Here is a 17,500-nt window from a genome sequence, read left to right as displayed (position 1 = left end):
AGAATTTCTCCAAATCTTAAATGAAACCAATTTTACACATACAGATGGCTAAGCAGCTGGTTCTTCTCAATTAGCTTACACGTGTATTTGAGCCTGATTTTGGCACAGCCAATAAAGTGCTATTTTGCACTAGATTATGTTATCTGACATAAGGCTATTGTCTTAATTCCCCTAGGCTGTGGTGGAGGGAAAAAAATCACTCCACATTCAGAAGGCCTGGCCTATATCCTGTCTTACAGACGTCGCTATCCCATCATGCACACCCCAGCCTTCTCTATCCAGCAGGTGGGGGTGGTCATGGACCACGCAACACGGTTATGGGTTTAAGTCTGAAATCTACATACTGAAATGACTTCAGCTCTCTCGCACAATGCCAAAACTTGCTGGAAGTCTGATGAGTTTATTTCATCAAATCCAGAAATGCTGCAGAGAGAGAGGAAGAGAGGAGGAGGAGGAGAGACAGAGAGGGAGAAAGAGAGATGGACAGAGTGAGAGGAGAGAGTCTATTTCTACATACAAAGGCCTGTGTCCATCATCCTTAGAGAGTCTGTGTGTCCATGTGCACCTGTACAGCCTCTGCATACATGGATGTGTGGAGGAAGGTTTGATGTGGATCCTCTCTGCCCTCTGAGTACTCGCAGTGACTTCTGTCCATCTGCTCCGGGGTCTCAGGTGTGTGTTATCTCTACTTGTGCCCCTGGGAACTTTCAACAGATATGCCAGTCAGCCTGAGCTGAACTGCTCTTGTAAATTACTCACTAAACAGCCCTGCCCTGGATTCTGCATTCGGGGGAAAATCAATTATTTGACCCCCCCTTACATTTCACAGTCCATTTTCAGCATGCTGGGGCCAATTACACCCAGCAGAAAGACTACTCTTTATGTCATTCCCACGATGACCTCCATCTTGCAGCTCCACACGGAGCACTGTTAATGCACCAACTACAAGCACTTGTGCCACGAAGGAGCGTGCTAATGCACTGGTTACCCACACTTTAGCCACACCAAGCGGCACACAAATACAGCGGCTGAGAGGCAGCACCACAGCCGCACACAGCCAGCTGCAGTGTCTGCCAACCAGGAGGTGATCATCCCCTGTCCAGTGCACCAAGCGAACGCCACTGACGGTTTGACAGCCCTAATGAAAGCTGATTACCAGGAGGCATCTATTAATTTGTCCCTAATCATGACAAAGAGAGTCTGTGGCTAACAGCTGTGAAATGGCAGCCGCCGCGCGGAAATGAGGCTCAGGGAAAGGCCGGGGACAAGGGGTTAGGCCCTGCGCTGTCATTAACTGGTAGCCATTGTGTGTGCTCGCTCAGAGCTTAGCTACAGGTAACTCAATAAGATAACACAGAGCGCGCTCAGCCCTGCTCTTTGTGAAAAGCTACTGCTGTGAATCCTGGGCGGCTGAGCACAGAATGGATGGATATTGGTTTGCATGCTCCGAGCAGGAGCTCTTATGATCCAGGTGAGAAGCTGACAGTAACAGGTTTAAGCTCTGTTCCTTCATCTGCTGGAGGGGCGCTGGGGGAAAAGTCAATCATAGACTGAACAGGTTGCTGAATAAGGAGCTGGCTTTTCAAAGAGACACAGTAGGGAAAAAAGCCTTCTCAATCATGCCACAAATAACGATCTTAAGAATATAAGGACATACAATTTCAGAAATGTGTTGTGTTTGAAATTCACCAAAAAATAAAGCAAAGACAAACACTGAGTCTCATATTCACAGATTTCATGCAGGGAGGGCATTTTACAATGAAATCATCATATTTGAATATTTAAAGCTGTGTCAAATCCTGGATGTAGCTGCTTTGGTGAAGCAGGAGGCCCCTCACAAAATCCAAATGATGTGCCGGGCTAGAGTGGCTAATGGGGTTTATAGGACCCTTAGGAGGCAGGGGGGGGGGGGGGGGGAGGACATAATTATGGTGGCTGTCAGAAGGTCTGTGACATAACAACATCAAGGAGTATGTAACACATACAATCAAGGGACTAATGATCTCTGAATTTATGTTCTCTTTATTAGCACAATAGCACAAACACATGCTTTTAAATTTAAAAACAACAATGAAAACCATCCGCAAATACAGAGAAATACACAGAAAAGCAGAATTCATAACAGAAAATGCTATTTTTTGAGAAAGACAGTAAATAGAGAGAAGTTTTAAGGTTAAAGTTTGACATTTATGTTGTCCCCCATTTTGGTTTTCTATGGCCAAAAGTGCCCATATTTGGGTGAGAAGGTGAATTCCCAAGACCTCTAGTTCATAGACTTGAACTAGATATGTTTACACCCAGCACACAACTAGTGGCACAAAATTAAGTGAACAGGGCCCATCTGTAAAACTTTAAGCCTGACAAAAATGTGTATAAAGTCATATAATTCGTATATAAGAATAATGGCCCTAAACATTTATTTTACTGCTTAAGTTGCTCATTTTGGGGTTCTGTTAACTCAGCCTCCAGTGGCCATTCAACGAACTGCATTTTTTTGGCAGTTTTTGTTTGCGTTGATATTTCCACCTGTTTGGTTTCACCTTAGTTCCAGGAGACTGGGCATACTTCTTACAATCTGTGGCTTCCAAGTACGTATGATACCAGCTCAGAAAGTACACCTAAAACACTGACTGTAACTTTAGGTAATAGTGTTGAGAGTCCTCTTGAATCAAGGCCAGACTTACAACCAGTAGGATGCTATGCTGTGGCCTAAAAAAAAAGATCATGTTTGGTGGGTCATATCCAAAAGTCATACATCCACATGGACTGAGTTTCATTTTATGGTTGATTAATGAAAGTATATAAGTTTGTCGTTCTCATTTCTTTCGGTGGTTGCCAGATGTCGTCACCCACTTGACGCTTCTGACAGATGTCCATGCATCACTTCACTTCTGTTAGATAATCTGAATAATCCATGTCATTCCTTTAAATACATATATACCTTTATACGCAATACACAGGTATATTCATGAAGTATTTTTAAATCAGCTCTGCTTTGAAAGGTTTTTACATTGTTCCCACTATACTTCTACTACTTATTTTTACCCTTTTCTGCATCAAGTCCAAACACAAGTAATAAGATGATTTTACACCAGTTTGATTTGGAACAAGGACAAACATGTTTCACAGTACTAAAATAAGCTATCTGATATGTGGGCACATGTATGCAGATGTTAAACTTGCACAAGAAAGAGGCTTACCCAAACCTGATAAAACCGTATTTTGTTATTCACTTTCAACATACTAACAGTGAGTGGTACAAAATAAAAAGTAACCGGTAAGTAAATTATAAAAAGCTTATTGAAATGTTCAGCAGAGAAACAAATCTCTCCGGAAATACAGATGCACTCTAAAAATAACTCTTGAGCTATATCATTTCAGAGGATTTACCCCAGTCTAAAATCATTCATTCTAATGTGGGGAAAGACTGCAGGGCTTAGATGTAACATGACAAACAAGGCAGAACATTTCGTTTGGCTTCATATGAGTTAATCAGTGGAAATGGGCTGACATATTGAGCAAACAGTCATTTAGGACTCTGCTGAGACACTGATGGAAGCAGTGGCTCAGTTAGATACTGAGATCTTAAAGAAGCAACAAGTATTTTAGACATCTACCCACAACTGACTGACACTATACCTCTATAAGGAGCCTGTTTAATTATTAGATTGATGTGATGTGGTACAAGCAACAAAACAAATATATATCATTTCAATTTATAATGACTTCATTACACATCCAAACAAATGGTTAGAAAAAGAAATATTTCGATATTTTGATATAATTTTTTGGGGACGGGAACATTTTGTTAGAGCTTATACACTCATCTTAGACTGACACATTTGATACTTTATCCCTCTTTCTAAATTCATCTCAAAGTTGAATAAAACCTATGAAGGAAATGTTCTCTCTCAGTGCCATCAAAAATTAAAAACACAAAGATTTGTAACTCACATTGCCTTCACAAGTGTTGGCTGGTTTGCAGAAGCGCTGATTAACTGACCATATATATAAAAATTACAAAACTATTATCACACTCTAATGTCCATGTAGTGTTTGAATGTGAATATCATTAACATAAAGTCACACTGAAGCTTGCATTTAACAACAACTGATCATCACAGTAACTTTTCTTAAACAGCAATATCAACTCTCTTATTGGATACATTTTTTAAGTCATTATAATTTAGTCAAATGTAGTTTAACATTTACGTTGTACAGGCAGAACTTAGATTAGGATACTTCATGACAAATATTTTGATGTTCTAACATATAGATATTAAGAATCTTTAGACATTCATATGTATGTGCTAAAATTACAATTTGTAAAATATATTATATACAATTATTGCAGAAGAGTAACACAACTAACAATAACTCAGTGTTTACTAAAATTACAAAGTGTACAACTACGAATTGTATGCATCTGATTTCAATAATATAACATCTTTATGAAACATTCAGGTTAATATTGTCAGTTATAAATTAAGGCCATAACATCATCCCTCCCCTTTCTCCGACTGTTTAAACTCTGAACATGCATTTAGCCTTCACTGATTTAATATAAACTAAATATGTGTAATTATATTAACTGCCTAAGGGTCTGTTTGAACAAGCTTTACATGAATTGTAAAGAAGTGACACTTCTTGTAGTTCATGAGAAGCTACACAAGGTAGATTTTATTTTATGCGTTCATGATTCAAATTCAGTCTTTCTAAGAGTCAGTTAATGTTTTATTGGCATTTATTTACCACACACTTATAAGGAGCCTGGATGCTGAGCGGCAGCACGGTGAGTCTCTGTGTGTATTTGTGTTTGCGGCTGTTGTCAGTTAAGGGTTGAGGGAGTTGAGAGGCACCGCGCACCTCATGCTGAGTCCCCTGGTGCTGCCCCCTCTCATCTACGAGCAGAGTCTCTCCTCCCCTGCTAAGTTTGCAAAGACCAATTTTCAGCTAATATGGAGGTCGCAACAGCAGGCGCAGAGGGCGTAGTAGGACATAATGGCTATGGGATTGTAAATATTGGTTTTAGAGAGACACAATTGGAGGGCAAGCGGAGAGAAATTTCCATAGAGTATGTGTGCCGGCGCCATTGGAGGCCTTGGCACGGCAGAATAGATTTTCCATTCTAGTGTGTCACATTAGATTTTCGGAGGTGCTCAGTGGCAGGTACATGTCATTAGTAACACTTTAGCACAGTAATGAACCTTTTTATTTATCCGGTGCTTCTCTCATGAATGAATAAGGAGCTGCTCCCCAACTGTGCCCAGCCGTGAGGAGCAGACAGAGGAGGCACAGAGAGAGAGAAGAGAGAGAGAGAGAGAGAGGAGAGAGAGAGAGAGAGAGGGAGAGGGAGAGGGAGAGAGAGAGATGGAGCTCCGAGCGCAATGAAGTCAAACCGAGGATCGTGGAGCCCTGGGGAATGCTGAGGAGGGTTAAATGATCATTATTGTGACACTCACAAGCACACACATGCATAAGTTACGAACACACATACACACACACACACACACACACACACACACACACACACACACAGTTACACACGCACTCTCCCCACCTCCGCTCCCTGGGGTCCTGATCTGACACTCTATTTACACACACATTTACACAGTCTACTCCCTCCTTTATAAAGCTGACAGGTACTTAAGCGCTACATTACTCTGAGGAGCTCGAGCCTCGCGGCGGTGTAACCAAACTGTCCTTTCACCGCTCGCCTTGTCTCACTGTTCATTCAATAATGGCCTTGGAGAAATGCAGCAGTAACGAGTGTTTTTAACCGGGCGCACTGGCGGGCAGAGAGGAAGGCCGGGAGTGTGACACCGAGCATCAGGAGACTTCTAAAGTGACCCGGGTTCATTTAGTGTAAAAAGGAAAACGTGTCAGGGTTCAGTAGCTTGTAGGAATGCAGAGAGTCTCAGTGGAAAACCAGTCACATAGGAGATCTTTCTCTAGTCCTGCCAATAATGATGTGTAGATGATGACATGTTTCCGCTTCTATTAGTTGCTCATTTTCTGTAAGATTCATCAGAAAGCACAAAACAAGGAGTGCCTTTTTTTTTATGGCAAAACAACAGACAGTACACTTACAGAACAACACTGGAAAGATGATTACAGTGCATACTGGCCTGTAAGGTAAGAAGTGCCTTTTTCAAAGTTTTTGTGAGAAACTTTCAGTTTGTGTCGACTTTGGCGCCCCCAGTGGACGTCTTATCTCTTTGCTGACTTTGTCCTGAACATGTGTAGGTAGTGTTTTCTGACAACAACAAAAAAAAAAAAAACCTACCCTGCTTTCTATAAATAGCCAAATAAGTCACTCATAAAGAAACCTTGCTTGGAAAATTGAAAAAAAAAAGTCTGTTTCTGCAGCTTGCTGTTACTCGCTTCATCCGACACCTACCCCGCGTCAGCAGTTTCAGACATTGATATTAACAATCTAAATATAATCAGTCTTGTTGGTGATGGCCTTCTTTACTCTAACATTTCATAAAGAGGCGTTAGTGTTTAATTTCAGGCAGTTTCCTAACTATCTAAAAACTCCTTGCAGGAGCTTTAACTGAATATTTTGAGCAGCAAAGATTCACAGTGACTGATCTATACATGCAGCTGTTAAAAGGCAGCAGGAGGATTTATTACATTACAGAACACTACTTTCACATGCACAGGACAGGATCCGCGTAAAGATAAGAGGTTACCATTTGTCCAAAAGGGTTGACAATATTGATACAAAAAAAGTTTCTCACAAAATCTCTTTAACCATCCTTGTACAGGTGGTGAAAACCTCCATCTATAAGCACCTCTTCCTCCTTGCTCCTCTCAGCTCCTGGTGCAGTGAAGCGGTCAGAGTGACTGTGGCTCTGCGTGGTCAGGGCCCCCGTGTCACCCCTAGCATCCACAGTGTTCATTTCCCTTTCATCTTGAGTGTGAAATCGCTGCCGGTGCAGCACTGACCTCAGCATTAAGAGGTCAACTATTGAAATCTGATGTGCGCCTCTCTGGCTGAGGGAATCCAACAGATGGAGGGAAATGGAAGGTAAGGAAAGGAGAAGGAGAAAAGAAACCATTTAAAGGAGGACACATTTTTTAAATGTCGCCTGTCATAGAGCAGATTGTTCCAAAGCTGTTTTGCGTCTGTTGGTGAGTATTGGTGAGCTGGTTTATCCTACTTTGTCTGTAGTTTTGAAGAATTTTATGAAAAGAGATTAAGATTATAAGTGTAAACATAAATATAGATGAGGGAGATGAAAATCTATGCACCACTGATAATCATGAACATTATTATTGATGGAGTTACATAAGCATTCACTGCAGGAGACATATGAAAAGCACTTACATAATACAATAATGATGTTACAATGTGAATATTAGACTCAAAAAAATCTTCAAAATTTGGACACACCTTGTTTGTTTTTATTGTAAAACATACATTTTGTACTCGTTTATCCCCATTTCTTTGCTCAAAATGCTTCCGTATTTTTCCTCCCTCTAATACCTCTGAGCAGAGAAACTCTGAAAACTCCAAACTTTGCAGCTTTTGGCAGCTTTCAACAAAAATACATGCCAGAACTTCCTGTCTCCGTGTGTTTCAAACACAAGGTTTATGCATTTAAAGTCAATTCGACACCTCATCTCAGTATGAATCCCCTCTGAAAGCATATGCGATATGAAGCGTCAGAGAAGTTTGAGGTCTTGTCTCATATTTCCCATCGGCTACACTTTCATCCCTCTCTCTGCAGCAGACCACCCCCAGCAGCCCTGCCCAAATAAGGTGTTCTGCCTGCAATACTCTCTGAAGAATCTGAGGAGTTCACAATCTGCCCAAACTTTGGACCTCAAACACAAACATCTTTTATTCAAAGGGTCTGTAATCACAAATAAATAGCATTTCTAGCGATGAGCACAAGAGAGAGAGGGAGGGGAAGAGAGAGGGGCCTATCTCAGGAGTAGATAACTAGTAGATATGATGCCTTAGATAAGGAGCAGTAATTTGGCTTTTAGAGATAGCTTGGGGGGCCGCTGTGCTGTGCCGCGCCGCGCCGATTTTCTGTGTGTATGGGAGGTTGTTTTTTTCCACATTTTTATCTCTCCTGTTGAAGAGCTTTTCATCTCTGATGATTTTCTCTCTTTTTTATGTATTTCCCCCAGAAGGTGAGATCACAAGCCCGCAGAAGGCAGAGTGGCATGTTTTAAAGCGATGGACAAAATACAAATATTTGAAAATGTATTTCATGGTAATTATGTCAGGTTTCATGGCCTTGGCACAGTACTGAGGCGCAGCCTGGATGCCTTAATTTGTATAGAAACTGTAATCATTTGTTCATTTCAAGGTGAAAATTGCATTTTTTAATTTAAATTGTATCCTGCGTGATAGGCTATTATCTAGAAAAATTGTCGCTGTGTATGGCGGTCTATGCCCCGCCGTCACGCCTGTTTGGTAGCCCACCTCTCCTGAGAAAGGGCTTATATATGAATCTTCTGACTGAATGCACCCAGCTTGTTCTTCACTAAGGGCCGCCACTCCACTCATTTCCATTTTTGTTATTAATATTAATTAGTTTGAGAGCACAGCTCAGATTGTGAATGTTAAACAAGCTCGGCTTCACACTGATTTTTATCTCTCAAAGATTTCTTAGATTTACAACTTTACTTGTACCCCTCTTCTTTCTTTCTGAAACGCTGCTTTAAGGGAGGATTGTGTGTATTTGTGTTCACACTATTGGAATAAATACGTCAGATTATTCAACACAAACTTAATATAAACTTATTTAACAAAACAAAGGTAATTTATTTTCTAACTGGGACACATTCCTGATTAATCATGAGACTCTAAGCTATGACAATACCCTCTTTAAGCTCTAGCTTTTTACTTATACATGACAGATTGTCTGTCTATAATACCTGAGAGAGGTAACCATGAAATCTGAAATACCTAAAATGTTCTGAAAATAAGATTTTCTCCCTATGCAAAACACGCAGTTGGGCAGGAGATATATGCACAGCAAGCTGTGCGTCTGTGTCTGTGTCAGTGGGATCCTCGAGGTGACGAGCACAAAGCTGAGGCTCAGGTACACGGCGTATGCTGGCATAATTACAGGATTTGGGGGATTATTATACTGTAAGTGCTTTCATGGCGACAGCTGGGAGCTTTTTTACTCCCTGTGACACATAATCTCAAAGAATAAAACCAAGACCCCCAGAGCATCTCTTAATCATTTCTTAGCATACCTGCACACGGCTCTGAACTCTCTTTCTGAAGAGAGATTTGTAAAATTAGAATATAATTATCATATCGGCTATAAATCATTCTAAAGTCATGTTTTCAAAGAAGCATATTCTTTTAAATGGAGACATTTGCTGGCCTCTTTTTCTCCACAGAAGGCCCCAAATGATTGCTTGTGTCCCTTATAGTTTTTCGTCTTCTTCTTCTTTTTCTCCCTCTGCCTCGCTCTTCAGCAGCAGGTTATTTATCACAGCATGACCAGGTTCAAGAGCCCGCTCCCTAAATGAGATCTGAATCAGAGCCTCTATTCCATGGCTCGATCAGAAATGTGGCTATGACCGGGCTGAGGCTGTGGCTCCTCTATCGCTGCCTCCTGAGCGATAGGGACTCCTGGTTCTCTACACTGAGGCTCAGGAGTTTCATTTCCATCCCTGTGATCTAAACAAACCCATTACCGCCCAGCCATTTATACACAGGGGCAGTACGCGAGCCCTGGGCCTGAGGACACAGCCCCAAAGCTAAGCTACCGTGGCACAGAGACACCTTCAATGGCCCCTGTGTCCATATAGAGAGAGAGAGGAGCCCGGGCCTCTGCACTTTATCTAAACCACTCCAGAGAGGCGAGTGGAATCGGCTCTTGTGGGCTCTGTTTATCCTCTGCTCCTGTAGTCAATCAATTAGGGGATCAAAAGAGGAGATGAGGGAAGTGTCACAAAGCTCTCCCACACACCAGCGCCTGAGCTGCCACCTCGTCCAGCATGAGTGACAGCAGACAGCGGGGAGACAAAACTCCTCAGCCGGCACCTCAGAAGACGAGCTGGAGCAAAGGGGACAACCATAGCACACGGAAAGGCCGAATCTGGACAACCAGAGCACAAACTTTTTAGGGGAATAAATGAGACAAGACAAACAGCTACCTGACAATGCTTTTTTTTTTTTTAAATTTCAGGTTGAACTCTTATAGAAACTGTGCTTTGGAATCAAATGAGTTTTAATATATTCCCTGTCTTATTGACATGCAACTCCAGAGCCTTGTATAATTTTTCCGCTTAAATGTGTGTTTCGTAATTAGATGCTTGCAAGAATTTCCATTTGCATCCAATCTAACTGAGCCGGGATGATTTAAAGAGGCGATAACACTGCGGTTTGTAGCTGATTTGAATCTGTAAATCTAGAGGGAAAACTAAATATTCTTCAGCTATTTATACTCACTGAGCTGCTCAAATCTATTGAATATTAAACAAAGTATGAAATATGAATGATTGTTTCCTCATGAAGACTAGATACAAGTTTGTTTCAGGTGACTTCTCAGTTTATTTAAATCAAATTTATCTCAAAATACAATTTTATATTAATGATGTTGATACTTGTGATAAGTGATACCTTTAATTACTTATATTTAATTGAAAATCAACAACATAATGTTGCTTATTATTTTGTAAAATGTGAAATATATACATGTTTTTCTGTTTTTTTCTACGTTACACAACATTTAGTGTAGACATAAAAGTTGTCTGCAGACATATCAGACATGTTTGAGATGTGTTTACAACCAGGCAGGACTGAATGACCATACCCACGACGTGTTTGAAATACTTCCAGCAGTGCTGGCGGGATAAAAACTGAATGAGCCCAACTGTTGTGAAATGTAATATAAGACACAGCGGATGCTTCCACACCACACCGGTTAGTTCCCCCGCATTCACACCATACCACAGAGATTTGCAGACAACATTCCCTCGGACAGCGCTGCTGGTCAGATGGCAAAATGAATGACTTCCTACAGCTGCACGCAGACATGCTCTGAGTCTGTTTGTCTGAGTGTGGAACGTCTGAGCTCTCATCACTCTCTAATCACGTCAGCAGCTCTGGAACACTCACTGCTGACGACTCTAATGTGTCTGCACACACACAGAGGACATGAACGTGTGCATGGAGAGGCAATATCCATGTAGGCCTACTTGTATAGGGATTTAAATGATATGCAAACACAAACCCAAGGCCTGGAAAAAAAAAAGCATTCATTAGAGCTGCTTTTTATGATTTATCATTGTATCTCTACTTATAAAGGTCAGATTTCCTGGAGTCATTCTTTTGTCCAACAGACTCTCAAGAATCTCAAAATATTCACTTCTAAATGCGTTGAAAAGCTGTCATTACATTTGAGATTTGAAACAGACCAATACCAAGAAAGTTTTTTTTTTGTTTGAGAAATATCTAAATGATCATTATTTAGTTTGAAAGAAACGTTGTTAAAATATTTTTTTAAGCTCAACTTTTTATTTATTTTATTAGAAAGGGTACCCTTTAAATTATTACAAATTAAATCCTGCTGTTTGATGAGTTGATTGAACCAGAGTTAGCTTAAAGCTAATCATAAGCATTGCACCATTTAGTTAGTTATTAAGCAGCACTGAATAAACCAGACGATAACACACACATACCACAGAGTAACAAAGCAGTACATCACAAACACACACATTCACACCAGCAACACATGTAAGTTGAGATAAAAGCAATGATGTGAACTCAGTGTTTACTGAGTTGATTATCTCTTTACCGATAATTCATTGACATATACACAGACACACACATACGGCAAAACTTACTGGAAACAGGAAACATGCAGTTGAAGTCAAAACTCAGGTTAAAAAAAGAGACCGATGGCTGAATCAGTTTTGGATCTTTAATTGATAACAGTTACGCCAGTGTTACAGTAAACACACCAACAGGCTGAAGGTAGTAAATACCAGTACAAGTTTCCCACTACTCTAATACTTCATACAGCAGAATAAATTATACCATGATAATATACACACATGCGGAACAGAAGAAGGAAGTAAATGCAAAGCACAGATGTAAGAAAGCAACTAAACAGGTTAAGGGTCAAACAGACAGGGGGAAGGCAGGGAATAAAGGAGCTTTAAATATCCAAATCTTTACTGACGCAAGTGTTAGAAATGGGTTTGATACACTAAAGACAATTCTAAAATTTTTCCTTTTTAAAATATACAAGAGTGAGGCGCCTAAGCGAGGGAGCAGCTCGGACTGCTGCAGTTCAGTGCGGAGTCAGCGTTTCTGTGACTTTGTCTCTCCTGGAGTCTTATTGGTCCAACAAATCAAACGTGACTTGAGTCAGTTTCCCAGAGCGGAGAGGACTTCTTGGCCAGCTTCATTGTTATCCTCGTTGTGCTTGTGAACCGCTGGTGGACTATCACACCAAAGTCTCAGAGGGTCCAGGGTCCAGTCAAGTCTGGTCTGCACTCATGTATGCAGTCTTTAAGATCAGGTGGTCTGAAACACCTTCAAAATACGCATGAGGACGTTTCATTTAACCACCTTTAAATATACATTGGTCCCTGTGTGGTCCATGGAGTTCAGTTTGAGCTCAGTTTGATCCTCTTTTGTACAACTGGAACATTTTTAATGGAATTTATATTTTACTAATTTATACAAATTCATTCTTACATGGGCCCCAACAAAAAAAAAAAAACTTTTGGTTAAAAAATCAAGAAAACCAATTGAATACAATAAAAAAAACTGAACAGAAAACAAGCCAGATAAAGAAACTGAAATCAAACATTAACTTCCACAGAGATCCCTCACTTACCTATCACTCATCATAGTTCTGTTTTAGTATAAAACATACTTTTTTATAAACAAACAATACACAATCTGCTCCAGCTACTGTACAGGGTTCAGGTTTTAAAAGCGACTAAGGACCAAATCCTTTCCGTATACATCAGCATCGTCACATGGATGCTGGTGTAAATAAAAAAAAAAAAAAAACATACACATCTCAAGGGAACAGCTGGTCCTGGATCGTGTCAAAAGTCAACTATGAGTGCTACACAAATGTCTCATGCCCGCTAGTCCTTAATCTTTTTTCTCATTTTTGTACATTTCCGTTAGGATTAGAAGAGGGCTCCGGTCTAAAACCAGAGATGGGGGGGGGGGGGGGGGGGGGGGGCAATCAGCGGTGTTACCTGTGCCCTTTCACTTCTGACTGGATTACAAGATTTTCCACAGTGCATGTGAATGGCACAGCTTGTGTAGTTTTTAATCTCATAACAGAGAGCGTTGGAATGCTTTTAGTATATTTGTAGACGGAGCGTGAGGAATGTTTAGAGGAATGCTTATTGAGTCCGAGAGAGTGGAAACCAGCTGAAGGTGCATTTACAAAATGTGCTAATTAGGCTCTAAAAACAGAAATACTGAATAGTAATAAGACGGGTCACTGTGAATTAGCTCTGAAATTATTTCTGTGTGATTTAATCTGCTTTAAAGTCACACAGGGTTTCCTGGCAGATGGGATTTGGGTGGAGGGGGGGATTTGAGTTAGCCCTCCTTGGCAAGGTCCATATTTCTAAACAAAATACATTAATTTCCCCAATCCTGTTTTTGCAAACAATGCCCCCCTCCCCACGGACCGCAGCTAAGGATGGGATGGAGGTTAGAAGGGGAAAGCTTTTGGCGGCCAAAACGTTGCTTTAATTCCCTGCAGAATCCATCCAGCCAGACTTCCCACAGAGTGGCCAAGTTCTTTAGGAATGTCAAGACGAATATGAAAGTGGGAAGGTCAAATCGCTCATGAACATTAGAGCTCAGGGAACAGGCAGAGGAGCAGCAGCAGCTTGGAAAACAATCATCCTCTCTTTTGAGACTGTGCGACACACAGAGAAACATGCACACGCAACAGACACACACTCTTAAATCATCTCATCCGTGCTGTGTTTTACGAACCAACATCTAACAGGGAAAAAGTGATACAAGTGGAATCAAAGAACAACATAAATCACATTAACCATAATCATATAACAGCAACAATAATCTTAACAATATCAAAAAGGAACAAGAAGAAGAGTCGTTCAAATGATATTGGCTTTGTTAACTACTATGAACAGCAAGGTCAAAGTACATGTTGTTGATGGCTCTGAATGTGTGCTGGACTGCAGCCATGATAAAGAGGGAGAAAGGCCAATGTGGCCGACAATCCCCGGGTGCTTCGGGGTCCTGTCTGGCCTTCTGAGCTAAACAAAACAGGGTTTTTGGGCTGGGAAAGGAGTATAGGAAGCAGGCAGAGACGCCGAAATATGAATTAGAACGGGTGCAGGGCCGCCTGGTTGTTGCCAATGGCGTGAAAAAGTTTGATTCCCTTCCCAGAAGTGCCTTCTCACACCTGCAAAGCGTCACTGTCTGCTGTGTGTCTGTGCGCTGATGTCATGGCTGCAGAGCGAGCTGGAGTTTGAGTCCAGGCTTGATGGAGCATGAAGGTGGCAGAGGGTGAAGAAGGTTGGTGCACACAGGTTCCAGAGGGTTTCAGTAGGCCTGTCCCGTCTCCACCTGTAGAAGCCCCAGCACAGCTGAGTGGTCCCCAAGTTTCATCCTCCTCTGGGTGGACAAGCTGACGTTCTTCGCCAGGTAGTCAACAGCAGCTACACAAACACACACACAAATAAAATAAAAATAAAACAGAAAAAAAGTCAGACAGGTGATTGATTCCTGACACATTTGTCCCATTCAGTCTCATTTCACTCCTCTGATTAAGGCTGAAATAAGTTGTGGCAGAAGCGAATGAGTCAAATAAAAAACAATTCATGCAGAGAGAGTGAAAGATAAAAACCCCTCCCATGTCCTCTTGTCTGAGGTTGGCACGCTGCTGGCACAGAGCATGTGCATCCTGCTAAAAGTCTCTGCGCTGTCACTCACTCGGCTCCCCGTGTGTGTTCTGTGTGCCAGTCTTCATTACACTTGGCATCTCTGATTTCATGCCCTCCACACTCCACATGGCCGATCATTTTCATCGTCAGACAGCAGCTCTCCCCTCTCTCCTCCATTCATTACCCATCTACTGTGCTCAATCACCATCTTAATTAACCTCACATCAGCTCACATCCGCGCTGCCATCAGTTGGTTGCTGCCGACAAAAACACTGCTGCGCGTACATACACGGGACGGATCTGCACGTGCATCCATGCACAACACAAACCCATTATAAAAAAGACAAAAAGCTGCACTAAATACAAACAAATGTTAGCTAGCTAGCTTTTTGAGGAAGTGTGCTTCATTTTACCTCCCATGAATGGCTGTGACAGCATCAGTCAATTATGCTAATCTAATAAAGCAAACTCTTTCCTGCCCCAAGGCTGTGTGTGTGTGTTTGCAAGTGTGTGTATATGTGTGAGAGTGTGTGTGTGTGATAGAGAACAGAGAAAAGAGGGAGAGAGAGCGAGGTGGGCAAGAGGACACTGTGGCCCCTGAGGGTGTGCCGTTACTTTGAAGTGGCCCTCTCCTCTTTCCCATCCAAGTGGAGTGGGGTGTGACTAAGGCAGCTCTCGAGGAGGATGGTGGTGGTGGTGTTAGTGGTGCTGTTGGGGGGTTGGGGATTGGGGGGGGGGGGGGGGGGGGTCTTTATCAAGAGCACGTGGCTTCCTCCACCAACAAGGGTGCAAAGGTCAGAAGGCTCTCTTGCCTGGGAGTTGGGCATCACTTCACAGGTTTTTTAGCACCGAAACAACTTAAGAGGAGCATGTAAAAGCACTAACTACTTTTGTTTAGGACGCTTTTGTTTGGAAACAGAAAGAGACAAAAAGACCACTTTGATATACTTGAGTTTTTATAATAATGATACAAGTTTCAGCATTGATATCAAATGCAGCTTTAAATTTGTTATTGGGTATTATAAGTATTCCAGCTGACGCACAGATCCAATACCCTATTAGCCCCCCAAAGTCAACTGGTTTCAGTTAAATTGTGGATATAACAAACATGTTAACAATAAGTGTTTTTCCACCAATATCATGGATATATTTTTTAACAGCACCAGAATCAAAGGGATAGTCAGTATTGGCCAATACTTAAGTCTATCAGTATCGGTATTATATCAGAAGAAGAACATCTCTAGCATTGCCCCCCGGGGACAAATACAGTTTTTTTAATTGAATTGAATTTGCAGAAACTCAATCTAAACACAAGCATGCAGTGTGTATAGGTGTTAATACATGGTTTACTCACTCTGCCCATATTGGCTGTACTGGTAGCCTGCAGTGACAGGGTCCACGCTGTAGCTGGTGGCGCTGTAGGTGGGGGGGCAGTAGGACTGGGAGGAGGCCAGGCTGTCCACACTCTTGATGGTGTCGGAGCGCTGGCTGCAGCTGGCCGAGATGGGGTTGGAGCTCTCCAGGCTGCTGTGCAGGGGGGAAATGGAGAAGTCATGCTGGGGCTGGGAGGGCACGGCGCTGGGGTTGCTCAGGATGCTCATCACCTGCGGGGGGGGGGGGGGGGGGGGAACGCAGGATGTTAGAAATTTGGAAAATTGAGGATCAAAGCATTGACAGAGTTGAGGGAAAGTACTTTTTCCTTGCAAATATAGAGCCATCCCAGCCCTTCACGGTGAAGATGCCAATGGAAATATGGCATTTCAACTTTGAAATAGGGAATGGGAAAACTTCCCCCGTCTTTTTTTTTTTTTTTTTTTTAAAGAGCAGGGGGAAGGATACAAGGAGGGTGACGAGGTTAGAAAAAGGAGAAAGGGAACAAGGGAGACTGTTTCCATTAGCTGGTGCTGCCAGTAAGTGTTCTGCTGTGGGACAGAAGGGTCCCAGGGTGATAATAGACCCACCATCCGTGCCAGACAGCCCCTGTCCCGGAGCCTGAGGCCTGAGCCCCAGCCTACAGCACAACAAGCACCAAGGGAGTCCCTAATCCTTCGCCCCTAGCCTACCCATCTCATGAATAGTAATGGAGTTGGAACTGGTAAATGATCCCCTCAGATCCCCACACATAGTAGGCTCCACAAACCTCACTGAGGGGCCCGTTGATACTGCAGGTTGAGGATGGCCTGAATATCACAGTGTGTATATTATTCCTAGTGCATAAAAGCTTCCAATTCAATATTCTAGATTAATGTAATAGCATGTGACACTCGTCAGAAGAAGGTCTCAAAATATGTTAAAATGGAAGAGATTACCTCCAGTGCTACTTCAGTCTGAAGCGCAGCGGGCCAGAACACTGTGAAAAATGTTGTTTTCTTATGCTGCGAGTTTCTTTAAGTGAAAAGGAGAAGTGGAGTGTGTGTGTGTGTGTGTGTGTGTGTGTGTGTGTGTGTGTGTGTGTGGGGGGGGGGGGGTGATAAAAAAAAGGGGAATTATCCCACACATGCTTCCCTCCTATAGCAGGGCCGGCTTCCCCTCAACATCAGGTTCATGTTGAGTTTTGCTATGCTGCAATGCCCTTTGGCCCCTCGGCTGCTAAACCAATTAGCCCATCATGGAGGTGGTT

The 17,500-nt window shown here is 42.2% G+C and overlaps 1 protein-coding gene across 4 annotated transcripts in view; it reads right to left on the bottom strand.

The window, feature by feature from the left end:
* Positions 1-11,892: 11,892 nt before the first annotated feature.
* The window catches only part of pax7a (paired box 7a), a 46,335-nt gene continuing 40,727 nt past the window's right edge, over positions 11,893-17,500 (bottom strand). For 3 of the 4 annotated variants that reach the window (XM_061043127.1, XM_061043130.1, XM_061043128.1), the window contains 2 exons: positions 16,235-16,484; positions 11,893-14,655 (listed from right to left, as the gene is read on the bottom strand). In XM_061043127.1, coding sequence (XP_060899110.1) covers positions 14,540-14,655; positions 16,235-16,484 — 366 coding nt within the window. In that variant the 3' untranslated portion in view covers positions 11,893-14,539. Of the gene's footprint in view, positions 14,656-16,226; positions 16,485-17,500 lie in introns of those variants that run through there. The other variant, XM_061043129.1, reaches the window with a different exon arrangement.

This window comes from Labrus mixtus, chromosome 7 (assembly GCF_963584025.1).
Source record: "Labrus mixtus chromosome 7, fLabMix1.1, whole genome shotgun sequence".
In the NCBI taxonomy this organism is placed as follows: Eukaryota; Metazoa; Chordata; class Actinopteri; order Labriformes; family Labridae; genus Labrus; species Labrus mixtus.
This window is presented reverse-complemented; position numbering and strand designations above follow the sequence as displayed.